At 28.0% G+C, this 19,204-nt stretch overlaps 2 protein-coding genes across 3 annotated transcripts in view; one reads left to right on the top strand and one right to left on the bottom strand.

The window, feature by feature from the left end:
• The window catches only part of FoxP (forkhead box transcription factor P), a 306,221-nt gene extending 297,816 nt beyond the window's left edge, over positions 1-8,405 (top strand). Inside the window, 3 exon segments of the mRNA XM_015331871.2 lie at positions 1,071-1,183; positions 1,940-1,989; positions 1,992-8,405. Of these exon segments, the coding sequence (XP_015187357.2) occupies positions 1,071-1,183; positions 1,940-1,989; positions 1,992-2,188 (360 nt within the window). The 3' untranslated portion in view covers positions 2,189-8,405.
• A 2,286-nt stretch (positions 8,406-10,691) lies between these two features.
• On the bottom strand, positions 10,692-18,345 carry LOC107072166 (uncharacterized). 2 transcript variants are annotated; one of them, XM_015331890.2, is made up of 10 exons: positions 17,768-18,345; positions 17,190-17,411; positions 16,361-16,557; positions 14,857-14,979; positions 13,089-13,378; positions 12,779-12,959; positions 12,284-12,409; positions 11,991-12,214; positions 11,536-11,869; positions 10,692-11,235 (listed from the first exon to the last, which is right to left on the bottom strand). In XM_015331890.2, the coding sequence occupies exons 1-10, from the start codon at positions 17,803-17,805 to the stop codon at positions 11,060-11,062; spliced, it is 1,911 nt and encodes a 636-aa protein (XP_015187376.1). In that variant the 5' UTR covers positions 17,806-18,345; the 3' UTR covers positions 10,692-11,059. The 2 variants fall into 2 exon arrangements, with proteins under 2 accessions (XP_015187376.1, XP_015187375.1); XM_015331889.2 differs by having other exon boundaries at positions 12,779-12,992; positions 17,768-18,336.
• Positions 18,346-19,204: the final 859 nt, after the last annotated feature.

Below are 19,204 nucleotides of genomic sequence, written 5' to 3'. Positions count from 1 at the left end.
TTGGTTATTATAAGACACGAATATAACACGATCGAGGTTAACTTTAATCCTAATTTATATTATAATAATTAACAATTTGTCATCTTATTCGGTTAACAAATTACTCAGCTCGCGGTTGCTGTTTAGGCGATTAAAAATTAGGATATACAGGACAATCATCCTGCCTGGTAGTCCTTTATGGTAGCAAATCGTGGTCGCTTACGTTATGGGACGAAAACAAATGTAGGATTTTCGAAAACGAAGTTTTTCGTAAAATCTTCGATGCAATACGCGATGAGGAAACGGCCGAATGGAGAAAAAAACACCATAACGTTGAAGTACATCGATTGTACAACAAACTCGGACATTATCAACGTCGTAAAATCACGCCGATTAAGATGGGCTGATGACGTAGGACGGTGCATGGGGGTGGATCGAACGGTGCACAAAATATTCGTTGATATACCAAATGGGAAAAGACCACTAGGTTGAACAAGACGTAGATGGGAGGATAATGTTAGAAGGGACCTGACAAAAATAGGATACGAAGATCGCGAATGGAAGGATTGCGCTCAGGGATGGGAACAATGGCCCCGGGATTTGATATTTGCGCCAATGAACTTTTAAGTTCCTAATGCCAATAAATAATAGTAATAATAATTAACAGTTTGTCATCAACACTTCTGTTTTCATTCTCATTAAATATAAACATGATTTTTATCAAATGCATTTGAACCCTTTCGCATTGGCTGAGACAAAATTCAATTGTGAAATCACTGTTGTTGATGGTGCACTGTTATGGGGATGTTTATGGGTCTCCGAGTTCTTCAATCTTTTAGGCATTAAAGTTATTTTATTAAATAATCGTTTGGAAGGAGAAATGAACTGATCCTTGTAATGGGACGCACTCGGACTGATTTGTCGTCGTATTGAAAGGGTTAATGGCTACTATAAACATTACATTATTACCTTTGGGTGTGTGTTGTGTGTTAAGTGAAAAGTTTGGAATTATAAATAAAAAAAAAAAAAAAAAAAAAATCAACGAAAAATAGAAAAAGGCATCGATGACTAACCGTCTAATGCAATTTGAGTATTTCCAGGCTGCACTCGGGGAGTCTAATATGGGATTTTTAAATAACTCGATGTGTACGTCGACAGCAACGAGCCCTGATAAGGAACACGTTTTATCTCACAACGATTTAATGTAAGTTTAATTCATCTTGATCATCTATTTTCATTTTTAACGATTAAATAATTCATTATGACGAACGTCAAAAATGTCCTGTCATATTTTTACATCGGTTTATTCGTATCCCCTCAAAAAAAAAAAAAAGGAAATTTCATAAATTTTTCAAGATAATTAATATTCAATTATATTCTTATTCCATTAATAACGTTATTATTATTATTAATATTTTTCTGTGAATTATATTATTTTTATTATAAATCTTATATAATTTAATTGTGGTAACGTCTCATGGATGAGATTTTCATAGAGATTTAAATTGAAAAGGAATTATCTTTGAATTTAAAAATTATTATAAAAATAATTTGAGAAAAATATATTTTGAGAACGTTACCAAAATATGTGGATACATTTTAAGAATTATTAATTTTTAATATTAAAAATAAATGGTATTACAATTTTTAAATTATAATTATATAAATAATATATTCTTCTAAATTACATATATGTATATAAATTAAATAATAATATAAATTATAATTTCTAAATTACATATCAAACATATATCTTGACATTAATTAAACAAATTAATCAATCAATTGCATAATACATCAAAACAAAAACCAATTAATTCTTAAAATTCAATCCACATATTTCAACAACCCCAAACAAACCCTTTCCAAAATATATATCAAAAATAATTAAATTAACAATGTTGTATTTGTATTTGATTTAAAAAAAAAAAAAAATAAAAAAAAATAAAATAAAAAATAGGTCACCACTGGATGAACCAGGAGTGCATATAAAGCAGGAAGGTCAGAGCCCGGAGGGGGTAAGCTAACGAGATTAATAAAACGTGAATTGATGGATGCGCAAACGGAACAAGAAGCAGAGGATGATCAAGTTGACGAGAGAGAGTATCCTGAAAGTCACGAACACGATTCAGGACAGGACGAGGATATTGCAGAGGACCTTTCGATGGCACCCGACATAATGAGCCCGGAGGATCAGATTGAGGCGTAGTATCGTTCGGCTCGAGCCCGATAGGAGGACGGTACTGTGTTAGGCTGCTGTCTCGTTCGAGTTCGAGGACGAACGAGTTTTCAAAGGAGGTGGAAGAAAAGGGTCAAAATAGGAGGAGGAGGAGGAGGAGGAGGAGGAGAAAGAGGAGAACATGAAAATCGTAATGAAGCTGATGAATATGATCAACAACTATTATTAAATGAGACAAATGTCAAGATGAAGATGAAGATGAAGATGAAGAAAAAGGACGACACATTTTTCGAATCATTCGAAAAATTCCATAGTACGTTTTTAACACGACCAAAATGGAAGAAGGTACTAAGAAGAAATCTTCTTGAAGAAGAAACTTCTAAGTTTGCTGATGGTGGTAATGATGGTCGTCGTTCAAGCTCAGCTCTTCCTACGAAACCCCTCGAATCATCATATCCTAGTTGCGTTATCTCAAATATGCGGCTACACTTCGAGACGTAAGAAAGTGATAGATGGATGATAAAAACGTAAACGAGATGAACATGAAGATGAAGGATTGAAGCTTGAAGAAAGAAGATTTTAAGAGTGAAAGAAGAAAGTGAGATTAAGCGAAAGAGAAACAGAGAGAGAGAGAGAGAGAGAGAGAGAGAGAGAGAAAGCGTTAATGCGTGGGAAAAGATTTAAAAAAAAAAAATGAAAAGAAAAGAATTCAAGGCCACGCTGTGCTAATCCATATCCTTACTCAAGCAATTGCGAACAACGATGTCACGTTTTTTCATTTATCTCCCGTTGTATTTCCTTTACGAAAGTCGCGATTATCATTTTATATATGATATATATATATATATACACATATTATTATCTATATGTATGTATATATATAACATATATATAATATATATATATATATATATATACGTATACATATATATATACAAAGTATATAAGAAATATAAAAAAAAATCTCTCTCATGTACATTATAATTAAGGATTATTAAGAAAATAATTGAATGATAGAAAGAAAGAAAGGTTGAAAGGTGAAAAACAAAACAAAACAAAAGAAAAAAAAATAAAAAATAATACGAGACGATGAATCTAATCGATTTTTACCGGTGGCTCCTTCTTTCTCTTCGATCATTTTCATTTTTCATCTTTTTTTTTTGTTTCTATTTTTTTTTTTTTTTTTTTTTTTAAACTTTTTAAGACACACATTTTTATTATACATATGAAAAAAAGTATGTAAACTTATGCTACTTTATTCTAATTATAAACGATTTAAAACGATTTTTTAAACGATCGAAGGATTATCAAAATAAAATTAAAAAAAAAAAATAAAAGAATTGAATGGAAATAAATTTAAATAATAAATAAATAAATAAATAAAAATCCTTCCTTGGATGGATGGATAGATGTGAATGATCGACGATCGTAGATTCAAAATCGTGACAACAATTTTTTCTTATACAACATTGTAGATAAAAAACAAAAAAAAACGCATGTAATACGTTGTGAGAATCTCGACAAAAAAAAAAAAAGAAGAAAGAAAGGGTTAAGGTTGAATTTATGATGAATATGATAACCCAAAACAAAATTGGCCGATGTAATCGGTTGATAGATTTTTTTTTTTTTCAAAATCGTATTTAGTAGAAGTTTTAATTAATCGCTAAGCGATTTAATTAAAAAAAAAAAAATAAAAAAAAAAAAAACATGATGTATACAAAACGATTTAGGATGAAAATAATCATAAAGTTGATTTCATTTTTACGTTTTTAATTTCTTGAATGAAAAAATGACAAAACCTTCCCAAAATGAAAAGAAAAAAAAAGAAAAAATAAATAGAAGAAAAAAAAAGAAATAACTCGAATTGTTATTTGTTTATTTTCTCTTTTTTTTTTTTTTTATTTTCTTCAAAAAAAAAAAATAAAAAAGTAAATTAACTTTAAAACATTGATATATATTTCATCCTTGATCGTAGTTTTGTCACGTTTTAGAAATTTAGAAAATGATACTCGTAAGTAGTCCCACAATTTAAAAAAAAATAAAAATAAAATAAAATCGTAGATGAAGAGAGAGAACGAGCTACTTTGTAAGAAAACGAAAGAAAGAAAGAAAGAAAGAGAGAGAGAGAGAGAGAGAGAAAGAAAGAAACACGTGCGATTACTACACACACACACACATATATATACTCACAACATTCACACACATGCGTAACACGTAAAATAAAAAATAAGAAAAACACAGAGTAAACATTCGAGCTCGATTGAAAGAAATAATAATAATAATATTAATAATAATAATAATAATAATAATAATAATAATAATAATAATAATAATTAAAAACTAAAGACTAACGATTAGTATAATATTAATTGTGAAAATTGGGGTGGGAGGGTGGGGGAGGGGATGATTTTAAAAATAAAAATAAAAAAATTGTAAAATCGATCGAGTGCTCGAGCGTTTATCGGTGGTTTATTTAAAAACGACGACGACTTTTAAGACGAAGACGATGACGAAGGACGAAGGACGAAGAAAATCTATAAATAAATAAAATAATGGAATAACAATAATAATAAAAAAAAAAATAAAAAAAAAAACCCAGAGAAGGATAATGAATAAAAACCTATGATGAGTAAAAAGAAAAAAAAAAGAAATGGGGAAAGAAAATGAAAAAACATGGGATAAAATAAAAATATAATTACAAGTAACAATATACAATTCAAAGTACTGTGTATTTGCATATACATAATATTATATATATATATGTATTTATATATATATAAATATATATATATATATATATATATATAAATACGTATACGTATCGGAATTAATCAATGAAAAAAATTAGATGTCGATCCTTCCCCCTTGTTCCCCGTCAAAAAACACCATTTTTATTCCTCAAAACTACCCGCACCCCACGGTCCATTCCTAGTTTCCTCATTTTATTATCATAGAGAGAGTTTTATTTTTTTATTCGTCTTTTTTTTTTATTTGTTTATTTTTTTTCTTTCTTTTTTTTTTAGGAATCAATTATCAAAAGGATTACAACACTAATAAAAAAAAAAAAAATGAGAACCAACCCTTTTCTACGTGTTTTTTTTTTTTAATTGAAAATCGTTTGAATTCCTCGTTTCCATTCCTCGTTATACAACGAATATATATATATATATATATATATTTTTTTTTACATATCGTTTGTCCGCCATATTTGCATTTATAGTTCATTCGTCATATTTATGTTTTATTCTAATTTATTTTTTTTTATTTATTTTTTATTTACCCTCTCCTCCTGTTCTTGTCGTCAACACAACACGATCAACTTTTATATTTCCTTTTTTATGTTTCTTTTTTTTTTTTTTGTAACTAGCCACGTAATTTATGTCGGACAAATAATGAGAAAAATAAAATTTAAAAAAAATGGGATACGAGGACAGACGCGTTTTCTTTTTTTTTTCATCAAAAATTCCTGCTTAGAAAAAAAAGAAAAAAGAAAGGGTCAGGTTTGTTTGTTTTTTTTTTATTTTTCGACGAGCTTTAAAAAGTACGGTGCCGTTTTTGGGGCTTGCTTTCATTAGTTGTTACACTATTATTACTATTATTATTATTATTATTATTATTATTATTATTATTATTATTATTATTATTTATTATTATTAATGTCATGAATTATTATTGTTATTATCAATGTCATTATTAGTTATTATTATTATTAATATCTTTATTAGTTATTATTATAATTATTTTAATATTAATTTATAATTCAAGTATACTAGTAGTGTGTATAATGAATTTAAGGACTTGATATATATATATCTACCATATATATATATATATATATATATAGAAGACTCTCTTGTAAATAGTTAAAATGATGAAGAAGAAAAAAATAAACCTCTACGGTAAGAATAAAATAATAAAAAAAAAACACACACACACACACACACATACACACGCGTAAATACACACGTACATCGTCAAAAGCATTAAGGATTTGCGAATATACACGTTAAACACACACGTACAATTTGTCAATGAATTATTTGAATCGCCAACAACATTCGTAATAATAATTAATTAAATAACCTATGAAACGTCACTCGAATCCAAAAAACAAAAACAAAAAACCCTTTAAAATCACCCCACCTTCCTTCCCTCCCTCCCTCCCTCCCTCTACCTCCACCTCTACCCATCCATCCATCCATCTACTGCATTTAATTCCGATTCGAAGTCTCGTATCTCGCGAATAAGAATTATTAAATAAATAAAATAAAATAAAATAAGAATAAGGAAAAATAATAAGTTAGTTGAATAAGAATAAAAAAAGGATGAAGAAGAAGAAGAAGAAGAAGAAGAAAATGATGAAGAAGAAGAGGAAGAAGAAGAAGTAGATGATAAAAAGAAAAATAAAAAAAAAGGAACATTGTAGAGAACGGGGAAAGAACAGAGGATAGGTGGGGACTGATAATAATAAGAAAAAGCACCCCTTCCTCACCCCCAGCCCATCCCCCAAGATAATTTTTTTAATTCGTCTATTAGACGTACGTGTCTCGCAAAAGTGTGTGACATTAATTAGGGATTCGTATTATCATTATTAAAAAAAAAAAAAAAAAAAAAAAAAAAAAAAAAAAAAAAAAACAAACGGTGAAATATTCAAAATCGATATATTATCTGTGGTCTCTTTCGAGAAATTATCCCCCTTCACCCTTTCACCCTTTTTTCATTTCTTAGAACAGGGGCTCGGTCGGCAACCTTTTCAGTCGAATGAGCCAAAAATTACAATTAACATAATTTCCAAAGTTTTTTAAGGAGTCACATAATTGTTTCTCCTTGCCAACAATAAATAAAGTACTCGCATAAATAAAGTTTTTTGATAAAAAAAAAAAATTAAAAAAAAACTAATCTAATTATTCATCGGTGCCTAATCGTGCCTAATCTTCGTTAATCGATTCAGAACGATTTTTAAATATTTTTGTTTTTTCATTCTTTTAACTAAAGAGTCGCAGGTTTCACATCCAAAGAGCTGCATGTGGCTCGCGAGCCGCAGGTTGCCGACCCCTGTCCTAAGAACATTTGTATTTCTGTTTATAACAATCCTTCTACTCAAAAACTTACCCCATACCTAACTTTTAAATGAAACACCCTCTCTTAGAACATTTGTATTTCTGTTTATAACAATCCTTCTACTCAAAAACTTACCCCATACCACCCACCCCTAACCATAAAACACTCATCAAATTGTCCCACAATTCTTGTATTATAGCGTCGCGTCGATGTTACTCGCAGATATTATTAAATATTATACATATTTAAAAAACAAAACAAAACAAAAAAAAAGAAAAAAATCAATGAAAAAACATGTGTTTTTCTGTTAAAATTTGTTATATATATATATATATATACATATATTTCCGGATAAGAGACAACCCAAACAACAATCTGAAACCAACGATAACCATAACTACCCCTTTCCCATATCTCCTGTACAATTAACCAACCAACCAACCAACCAACCAACCCTTTTTCATCCCTCCCAGAATCGTAAGGACGTCTTTTTTAAGGTTTTTGATTTTTTCATACGAACGGAACGAATTACTTCCCCCCTCCCCCTCCCCTCCCCCCGGTGTAAAATTGCGAAGAGATGTTCTCGTGGTTTGAATGATAATATATTATATAAGATTAAATATTAACCCTTTCGCCATTACGGGCGACTATAGTCGCTCTCGAAACAATGCTGTTGTTAATAATATCAAGAAGAAAATTACTTGAAAATAAATAAAGTGCAATTTCGATGCAGCTGCACGTATTAGCAGCCCCCCGTACAATAGAAGAAAAGAAAGACGCCTGTAACGAAAGGTTTAATTCGAGCACCGTGTTGCCCATTTTTGGCGCAGGGGCACGTTCAGCTGGAAATAAATACCACGACGGAGAAAGTCGTCCGTAGCGAAAGGGTTAAAGAAATAAGAAAAAGAAAAAGAAAAAAAAATGAATAAAAATAGTTAAACACAACGGGTATAATTAATTTATTATTCACGAAGTCGAATGATAATAATGTTTCTTACGTCGGATCGGTTTTATTCTCCTTTTTTATTTTTTTTTATTGTTTTTTGTTTGTAAAAAAAAAAGGAAAAAAAAAGGGACACGAATTTTCCTCCTCCATATCAAGTACGAAGAAGCACGTAGCAAAGATCGTAGAGAATAAAGTCGATTTAAAATAAAATAAAAAAAAAATAAAAAAAAAAAACGAAAACGCATGATTATTATTATTAATATACGAAACGAAATGATCTGTGACCATTTAAAAATAAAAATAAAAATAAAAATAAAAGAATAAAAAATAAAATCGATGACGATGTACCAAACCCTGCGCGCGTCTACTACTGGCCTAATAATCGTATTATTGTTAATTACAATTTACATATAACTTTTGTCTTTTTTTATTTTATTTTTTTTTTTATTTTGTTAATTATTTTTCTTTGGTTCGTTCGTATTTTAAACAAAATACTTTGATATTTAATATCATCCAATTCTTTTTAAATAAATTTTATTTTTATTAATATCTTATCTCTTTTAACGTATCAACTTTTATCTCAACATTCACGTAACTCAACATTTAAGTAAACAAAATCATTTTACGGGTGTACGTTAGAATTATTATTTTCTTCGCTTATATACGGTCATCTAATTTTTTTTTCTTTCTTTTTTTTTTTCTAATGCAAAAATAAAGTAACAGTATTAAATGTTAAATATTTGATCCTTCCTCCCCTTAGTTTATGCTCAAATGTTACGTTTAATATTACATTTTTAATAATAATAAAAAAGTATCCAATCCAATTAAAAACATTGTATTTATCATAAATAATTTCAATCAATCAATCAATTAATCAATCAATCAATCAATGTACAATAGAATTTAAACGTAATATTATGTGCATACACACACACACTACACAAGGATCAAAAAAAAAAAAGAAAAACAACATAAGTATGTTTGATAAATAATAATAATCAGGGGGAAAACAAGAAAAATGTGGACTATAAAAAAAGCGAGCTCAAACTATTAATACATTCAAAGATAAATCATCGTATTATCCAATTGAAACAAGACAGACAGACAGACAGACAGAGAGAGAGAGATGAAGAATATTTATAAAAACGAAAAAAAAAAACAAGTAAAAACTTATTTATGATTTAACATGAGAATGTAATAACTTTTAGGACAACCCCTGGCCCACCCTCTCCCCAATACCCCTTTTTGCCGTCTGACAATGAAAGATCAATTTACAACGTATAACAGTAATATTTAAGTTGCCTTGTAAAAATGTACCGATTTCACCTAAGTAAGAAATTAAATGTGTTATTAAATGAAATCACGTTAACGATTCTCTTTACTAAATAATTTGTTTTTTTTTTTGTTTTTTTTTTTTTTATTATTTAATTATTAATAATCCTAATTTTTCTTTTTTAAATAAAAAAAAAAAAATAAAAAAAAAGGCAACGCAGGATAGAGATACGATTTAAAAAATAATAATAATAATAATAATAATAATAAAAAGAAATATTGTAAGTACCGAAAAGATTATAATTTAAAACTATATAGTTTCTTTGTAATAAGACTGAAATTGTTTGTACATGCTTAATAATCATAGTTTAGATGATGTATATGTACGAAAATTTATACACACATTAAAAAAAAAAAAAAAAGGATAATGTATCTACAGGATATGCATATATATATATATATATATATAAATATAAATATAAATATTAAAAACACATACACATATATAAGTATACACCTACACAAATACGAACCCATATATATATATATGTATGTAAGATTATATATGTATATATATATATGCTTTAAATTACAGATTAACTCTTATATCACACTGTAAATAGAGAACTTACGAAACCCGCAATTTCTAAGTCCTAATAAATAGAATTAAGTCTTTGTCTCATAAAGTCATCTTTAAAGAATAAATTGATGAAAGAATGGCTCATAAACAATGAAGTAGTTTAATTAATAACACAAATTGATTTTTACCAATTTCCTCATTTTTCGTTTAGAATTTTTGAACAATTTAATCCTTTAATATTAAAACCTCTATTTTAATTTATTACCTTCTTATACATATTTTTCTAATTATTTCTTTTTATTTTTTTTATTAAAGTATTTGATTGAATTTTAATGTTTGTAATGATGATAAGTTTATTTATTAAATTTGTAAATATTATATTATTCTAGAACAAATTTGTTTTGTGAATTATTAACTGATGTAACTTATCTGTACATTTATTATTTGATTAACAAAAAAAAAAAAAAAACGAACTTAATTCGATAATTTAAATTAATTACAAAAAAAATAATTAATAGGAATCTACTATATTGACTGTAATAATACAGAAATCTTCTTTGCCAGCTAAGTTTAAGCTCAAAATCATTTTACAAGTTGAAATCTATGTTTTAAGGTAATAAATTACCATAAATCAGTAAACCAGGTATTAACTATCACAAAGTATGGTCAATAAATTAACAATCTTTTAGTTTTAATTTTGAAAAATTGAAAATACTATTAAAAAATGTATTTTTTTTTTAATGTCTTTGAGTTTGTTATAGTTTCACTTATTTATAAAAAAAAAAAAAAAATAATATTCAAGTCAGACATTTATACAAAGTCACCATATTAAAGTATTTTAATGAAAATATCCATATATGGTTAAGAATTAAAGTAATTAATGTTAAATAATTTTTTTGTTTTTTCAATATTATTTCACAAGCTTTGTCTTAAATGTAAGGATTAATAAATTACATTAAGAAAATAATCATCGACAAGTATTTCTTCTGTTATAACGTTATTCGAATATAAAATAATTTTCAACTTTCCTTTCTCATTTCTCTTATTCACCACCCTCATCCAATTTATTTAATTGTCTCGATACTAATTCCCATTTGGAGATCCACGATGGTCTGCTCATTTCTTGGGTATTCATTTCTTCTATCAAGTTCATCGCACGTATTAAAAATTCATTTATCTTACCAGCAGTGCCACGTCGTAACTTGGGAAAATTTTTATCTAAAACAAATTATCTCCTTGAATACACAATGTTTATTAAATTATTAATGAAAAAAAAATAAAAAATAAAATAAAACGTTCCTGTGCAACTGTTATTACGTGTAATAACAGTGGACAATTTAAAAGATAAAATAAGAATAAAAAATTAATCGATAAATTTATCCTCATTTTTTTAATCCTGTGTGTTAACCAACACCTTTCATGCACGTAACGTAATATAAAAAACTATAAAAAAAAAAAAAGTAACACGCAATATAATTAAAAAAATATATGCTGAAAGTGTGTAAACAATCGATTTACTCAAAGGCCGAAAAGAATCTTTTATCCAAACAGTTTGCTGGGTCATGGCAGCAACGAATCTTCTCGTCACGAGACTTTGACTTTCTCCTGTCAATGGTCTTAACCGAGAAACGAATCTTAAAATATATTCCAAAAGATATCTGCTCGAACTGGTTATCTTTTCAAAACACCTTTCCGGTTTTGAACTCCAAACTACGATGTAACTTAAACTATCCAAATCTAAAATTGGATTTTTCAATGTTTCCAACCATTCAAAAAGTAAACCAAAAAGAACATCGAGATCTGTTTCGAGTTCTAAACGTTGCCATGCTGTACATCGATTGTTTAAATCCACCTACAAAAGGTTATCATTAATTATTATTATTATTATTATTATTATTTTTCAAATTTAATTCAAACTTTTTCTTAATAAATTCAATTGATTCAATTGTGTGTGTGTGTGTTTAAATTTTTACCTGATATTGTAATAAACATTTTGTGGTTTTATCTGACAAATTAGACGAATCTTTGATCAAAGCTTTAACAACTTCATCAATATTAATCTTTCGAAAGATTTCTTTGCTAGCTGCAACCTTTAAATCGATTTGTGATTGTATTTCTTTATAACAATTGTTATCAATAAGATCCTGTCCATGAATTCCATCAGCCAAAACATCGTCGACGCAACTATCGTCCAAACCTACAACGATTATCAATTTAAAATAGAAACTTTGTAAATATCTTCATAGAAATTTTATTCTAGGTCTACCTGTATAAGCTGAATCACAAGACGGTGTGTCAGGTGAGGTACAAAACACGTCGCTCAATCTTCCAATATCATCTGCAGTGTCACGTGATGATCCTTCACTGCTACCTGCTCTTGCTTTTGTTGAAGCTAAAAACATGATTGATTGTTTTTTTATTAATTATTTGCTATATTTTTAAAGTGAAACCTTTTTTTTATTTTAAAAATTACAAAAACTGCGCGCCTGTAGATATGCAACCCTCCAGACACAGTTTGAAAATGTTGCTTGCGAGCGACATCTGTTGGAACGGAATTTTTTTTCTTGCCCGAAAGATAGGCAACTCGCAATACACACGTGTATGAACAGTTTGGGATGAAAAAAATTACCGTCCCAGTAGATGTCGCTCGCAAGCAACATTTTCAAACTGTGTCTGGAGGGTTGCATTCCTACAGGCGCGCATTTTTATAATTATTAAATAAAAAAAAATAAAATTCTATAAAATTAGATTGATTACTCACTTGAATAATCGAGTGATGAATCAGCAAGGGATTCTGTCCACGAATAAGAATGCCTGATATTTCCTCCACCATTATCTCGCAATTTTTCTAATACGTGTGAAATAAATTTTCTTGTAAATGGTGTACTCGAAACTTTATATTCAATTTCACATGGTGAATTATCTTCTTGACAATCGCACAACTGTAGAATACGTTCACAGATAATAAAAACAATCTATTAACAAAAGAACATGATTAAATAATCATCTAATTAAATATTTATTTTTCTAACAAATGATTTTAAAACACACACAAAGAAAAAAATAAACACCTTAGGTATATGTTTAAATGTACGTTGTTCGTAACCATGTAAAACATTATTCTGTCGTTTTAGATACGATTGAAGGCTACATGGTTTTTTATCACCAATCGTACTGTTCAATGGATAAACTATCATTTGTGGTAATACAAAATGTTCAAATTCTTGAACACAAATGATTTGTCCTCGTGTTTGAATAGCACATGGTCGTTTTATACGAACAAATCTTATGGCATCGTTTGCTCTAACTCGTAGATTATAAATTAAATAACATGCGATCAAAACACCTGTTCTACCTAAGCCTACGAAATAAAAAAAGAAAACAAACGTTATCATACATTATTATCATTCATTCAAAATGTAACGCCGCGCGCACGATGACATTTAAAAATACAAAATTATATTCAAAATAAATGAAAATGAAATTATATTCTTATATCTTGAAATTCGAATGATAATTAATTTCATTTCTTTTTTTTGTAGGTGTGAGATTGGTCTATTAAGTGTTTGTTAGATGTTTGTCAGCAGTAATAGGAACCTAAATTAGTTTTCATTGTCCACCGTGTCTAATTGATGCTATAAATAACAGGCTCGTGCCGTAGTGTTCAAGAACGGAAACGGAAACCATTATCACGACTAGTATACTTCCGTGTTTAATAGAATGGTTATGACGTTGGTAAACATACTAGGTGAACTATAATCTAAATTTATGCCAATTGTATCTTACATTTTACTGCTTATAATATTTCCCCCTTAAAAAAAAATATTCACCATTAATCCCATAATTATTTTCATATAAACCAATGATTTCTATCCCTTTTTGATTTTACGCGTAAGTTTCAATGTGTTTGACATCATCAAATTGAATTTTTGATCGAATAAGAATTATTTTAAATATCACCGTCATTTAAAAGTAAATTTCAAACGTTGGTAAGAAGAGTAGATAAGAAAGAAAAAAAAATTAGTTTTCTACTCGTGACTGATAAGCTTTACATTTCCCATAGTGAGATTCTATATCCGTAGGTATGCCACTGACAGTGAAAGGTCGAAAGTCAATGTCCTTCTTTTAAATATCACTTTGCACTAGCGGGTAGTACCAGACGATTGCGGACACGGAATCTACGTATTAGGACGTAATTTAATCGTACGTTTAACTATATATATATATTTTACAAAACTTTTACAGTTGTTAATGAAATAGAAAAAAAAAATATATAAATGCGGGTTTTAGATTATTTTTTTATCAAATACTAGAGGTGGCCCCACAACGTGTTGCTGTGGTGGTTCACAATCAGTCCGATACACACGTCTTTAAGTCAATTGCAATTATAAATTAATATATAAACTATCCTATCTTTCAAGTTAAATGAAACTGCACACAGTATGCAAAATTTAATTAAAATCGGTTCAGTAGTTTAAAAGTCGATTGCGGACAAACATCGTGACACGTAATTTATATATATATATTAAGAAAATTTTAAATGATTCAAAATAAATTTATTTGATAATTTGTTTTTGTCAAAAGAAAAAAGAAAATATTCTGAATAAAATCAAATGACATTTCATAAACATGATCCTTTCAATATTTTATCAAAGTGATTTGAAATAATAAAAATTGATCTCTGTTTGTTTAAACAATATCAAACTGATCAAACTTACGTATGAATAGGGGGGGGAGAGAAAAAATAATATTGTTATCTAAGAATAACACGGCTTACTAAGTCAATATTATTTTGCAGGTAGATAGAAATTAGATGAAAGAGAGAAAAATCGATTTTACCAGCATGACAGTGAATTGCCACTCTTCCTTCTTGCACGGCAAAGGCTACGACCTTGACCATGTCCAAAAGTTTTCCCATCGTTGCTTCTCCATAATCCTTTAGTGCAAAATTGTAATAATAAACTGCAAAATTTAAGAAAAAAAAAAAATCACAAAAAATCGAAACAAAACTCACAAAACACTCACACATATCAACAGAATTTTGCAACAGAATGTTTCAATAAATCAAAATTATGTTTAAAACAATGTTCTGTATGTATATGTGTGTGTGTGTGTGTGTGTGTGTTAATGTTTTCTCTTTTCATTTAATGTATATATGTATACGAATAGTATGTGTGTATGTATGTGTATACATATATAGATAAATGGTTTTGCTGCATTGCATGTTTCAGCACCGAACTTGTTCAAATCTAGTTGTTAGAATCAAGGAACACAGTAGGTTCTTCCTTCCTACCTGGTTCTACCTGTTTAACAAGGACAACCTACTACTACCCTCTAACTACTACCCCCTACTCGTCGCTATCACGAGCAACCCCATTTTATGGCGAAACGTTGGCCCAAAACTATTTTACTACCAATTTTAACTTACAATTATTCATCATCCTTTCGTATTATTCAATGTGATGGTTGGTTTGTTTATCACTGATTTTTATCTGTGATATTAAATATTCTGATTTATATCGCAATAAATGCGATATGTTTGTACAACTTTATACAGTTTTTGTATAGTTTGTTTTCATAGACAAATTGATCATTTGAAAAATAAATATATAAATGTATTGTAAAATACGAGGATAAATTGAACAATTTTTATTTATTTTGAGAAAAGAGAGTGTGTTTGTGTGTGTGTTTATTTTTTAAATTAAATTAACATTATTTTTTAATCTAACTTTGTATTCGTGTGTTAATTTTATACGGTGTTAATTATTATTACTTCATTATTTTATTTCGAAAGCAAAAGAAAATTAATTTAATTTACAATTAAATTAAAATTAATTTTGTTTCACGTTTCATTTAAGATTTTTCAATCTTACTTTGTACTTGTGTGTTCTGCATTATTATTAATTATTTAATTAATTATAATTGCAAGTAACTTTGTAAAAACAAAACAAAAATCGTATTTTAAATGATTCACTAATTCTGACAAATAAATTTGATTTGATTTCAACATTCTACTAAAACTATTTCCCTTTCTACAAAGATCTAGGATAGATAAGATTGAACATAGTACATTATTTGAAATATAAAATAAAGAATATCGTTAGAAAGGTTGAAAGTTACTACTTTCTTCGTGAATGATAAATCTAATCGAATTTTTTCACGAATGAACAAACGACACGGAAGAGAGTACTTTTTTTTATACAGGGTGAAATAAAAGTTACTTTAACCAATTACAATAAGTGATAGAGTTCAACAAACAATTCAGGAATTAGGAAGTATTATATTTTGATTAGATAAAAGATAAGATAAAAATGATATATATATATATATTTTATTAACTTACTGTTGTTTTTCATAAAGATATTAGGATCGTAAGTGAAGCCACTCTTTTCAAGAGATCCCCCACAACTTGCATGTTCACCTGGCGTTTGTAAGTTTATTATGGTCTTTATACTCCACCTTTGAAATTGGCCAATTATGTTTTTTTCGATTATTTGGTTAGTACTTGGCCGTGCCATGGCTAAAACGTCGTCTGTCACCCTAATACATTATGTCAATGTTTATGTTATCTTTCATACATACACACACACAAGAATGACTTGAACATTTTTCGAGAATCAAACGAACACAAATCTTGTATCTTTACAAATAAAAATCAATTTGTAAAAGTTAAACAAATTTTGCCAAATTTTTTTTTTTGTAACATTTCCACATTCTTATTTTATTTATTTGAATTATTAAATTATTAAAAAAAAATAAATAAATAAGAAGAATTATTTAGTTTTAATTGTAAAATAATTCCGTAGATTGTTACTTTGATATATCATTGCAGATAAGATTAAATATATAAGTTTTTTTATAAAGATAAAGATATTTTTTTTGTCAATTGTAAAATACGTCGAGGGAATACGTCGTGCATGTGAAAACATCGATACACGTGTAACGGAACACATAAATCACCATAAATTACAAATTTGCAGTTCATAAATAATTCTCCTTCAAAGGTATCGATCCCGTGCACTGATACAAACCGTGATTAACATAAAACCTCGATGACATTATAAAATTTAAATAAACAAAAAAATTTAACGTATGTATATATATTTTTTAATATTTAATTGTCTTCAAACTTTATAGCAAAAAAATAAAAAAAAAAATAAACAAAATCTTACCAGTGCGAAAAGATGTTTTGTATCGCCATATGAACCGGTGGCCATGCTTTTGGATTTTCATACTTGCATCTGGATCCACCGCAAAAAATTGCACACTGTATTGCCTGTGGTGTAAATTTTCGTAAATTTTCCGAAAATTTATTATAACCGGGTAATGGTGTTTCCGGTAAATTATGCTGTCCAGTTTGTAATCCAGCTGGTATTAATGAACTTACGTCCATTCTACGAGATACATGTAAAATCACAAATCTTACGATCGTTTTCTCGATTTTTAAAAATAACAAAAAAAAAGAAAATAGGAACACATTCAACATTACAAATAAATTAATTAAATAATTAACAACAATTAAATAATGAATAAATTAACAACATTACAATGATCGTAATAATAATAATAATAATAATTAATGTCAAAAATATCTTGACGAGTGTATGTAAAACAAAAACAACTTAAAACTTTAATTTTAATTGATACAAAAACAATGTTAACATAAAAAAAAAAATATCTAAGAATTAGAATATTAATAAATTAAAAAAAAAATTAATATTAATAAAAAAAAATAAATTTAAAAACTTACGTATGAAAATTCGTCGATGTAATCTTCGTCCATCGCATAAAAACCACACCACGCGTTCACGCGAGTTATAAATAAATTACAAAAAAAAAAAATAATAATAATAATAAATTATATTATTTCTTTCCTCTTTTTTTTTTTCTTTTCTTTTTAATCCTAATCGCACGATAATAATTTAGAATCGAGGACGCATAAATGAATTTCAATCATCCAGAAACTGCCACCACGAATGACTGTGAGTGATCGAACGTATGCGTGTACGACTTGAAATTGATAGAAAAATGTTAATAAAAGATAATAAAAAAGAGAAGTTAGAGAGAAATAGAGAGAGAGAGAGAGAGAGAAATGATCAATGGGAAATGGCACTTAACGTATTCACGTATAAGCGCATAATAGCGACTGACACTCCCGCCACACTAACAGCCACTTTATCCGTTTTATAATCGTAAGGGTTGCTTGCGCGCGTGCGTCATATTTTACCCCTATATTATATGTAGCGTTCCCTACCGGCATATTCAGGACCTTCCATGTTTTACTCAATCGTTTTTTTTATTTTCTTTTTATTTTTTTTTTATTTAACCTACAGTTCAATTATTATAATATTTTGTATTTTACGAGTATACTCGTCATTAGTAAAAATGTTGTGCTGAGCACACACTTTCTGTTTGACTTGTCGTTCGGGTTATTTGATTATTTTTAATGCATTTAATAAATAAAATAAAAAGTGTACCTACCATCGGTGGTACACGTGGTTTGAAGATTAAGTTTAAATGTGTACCACCGGTGGTACACATGGCATGGAATGTGTTAATGATAATTTGACTATTTAATGTAATTTTATTTGTCAATTCTTCAAAAGATGTTTCAAATATTTTTTAATTTTTATGATCGTGTCACGTAAACAAATATAAAAGTTGAGAAATAATTGAACATATTTTTAAAATTCATAGAATTGAAATGTGTCGACAAGTGTTTTTTTTTTGGAATAAAAATTGAATGGAAAATGGAAGAAAAATTGATAATATATTTCAACAGGTGTTTCTCTTTTATTTTCTGTTTGTTTGTTTGTTTGATCATAGAAATTGGTGGTTATCTTAGTAAAATATAATTAGACCAGAAGATTAGTTGAAATATGTTTCGCAAGTGTTTCATATTTATCACAGAAATAACAAAATTCTTGTTGAAAAAGAAGAATATGTTTAATTATGTATTTAATAAATCAATCAACTCTGTATGTGTGTTTCTGTGTGTGTATATTTTTATTATTATTATTATTAATTGGCAAATATCAAATCCTGTCAGAGTGTTCCCATCTCTGAGTTTGACTCTTCCTTCGTAATCAATTTCTTGCAAGTGCAGGTGCATGTGCATATGCACAACATATGTGTGTGTGTATTTATAAAATTTATTAATTAATATATTAAAAGTTTAGTAATAGAT

Source organism: Polistes dominula, unplaced genomic scaffold, assembly GCF_049000335.1.
Source record: "Polistes dominula isolate Pdom_NZ unplaced genomic scaffold, Pdom_raw_medaka contig_25, whole genome shotgun sequence".
Taxonomy (NCBI): domain Eukaryota; kingdom Metazoa; phylum Arthropoda; class Insecta; order Hymenoptera; family Vespidae; genus Polistes; species Polistes dominula.
The sequence above is the reverse complement of the archived record's forward strand: the minus strand, read 5'-3'. Positions and strand labels throughout refer to the sequence as shown.

What these genes read in the sequence shown, in the direction of transcription:
- LOC107072166 (XM_015331889.2), bottom strand. Translation starts at nt 17,805, where the DNA reads ATGCGATGGACGAAGATTACATCGACGAATTTTCATAC. An exon ending in AATGTTTATTACAATATCAG is followed by an intron (nt 11,870 to 11,990) that starts GTAAAAATTTAA and finishes AACCTTTTGTAG; the next exon opens with GTGGATTTAAACAATCGATG. An exon ending in AGATTCTTTTCGGCCTTTGA is followed by an intron (nt 11,236 to 11,535) that starts GTAAATCGATTG and finishes AATTTGTTTTAG; the next exon opens with ATAAAAATTTTCCCAAGTTA.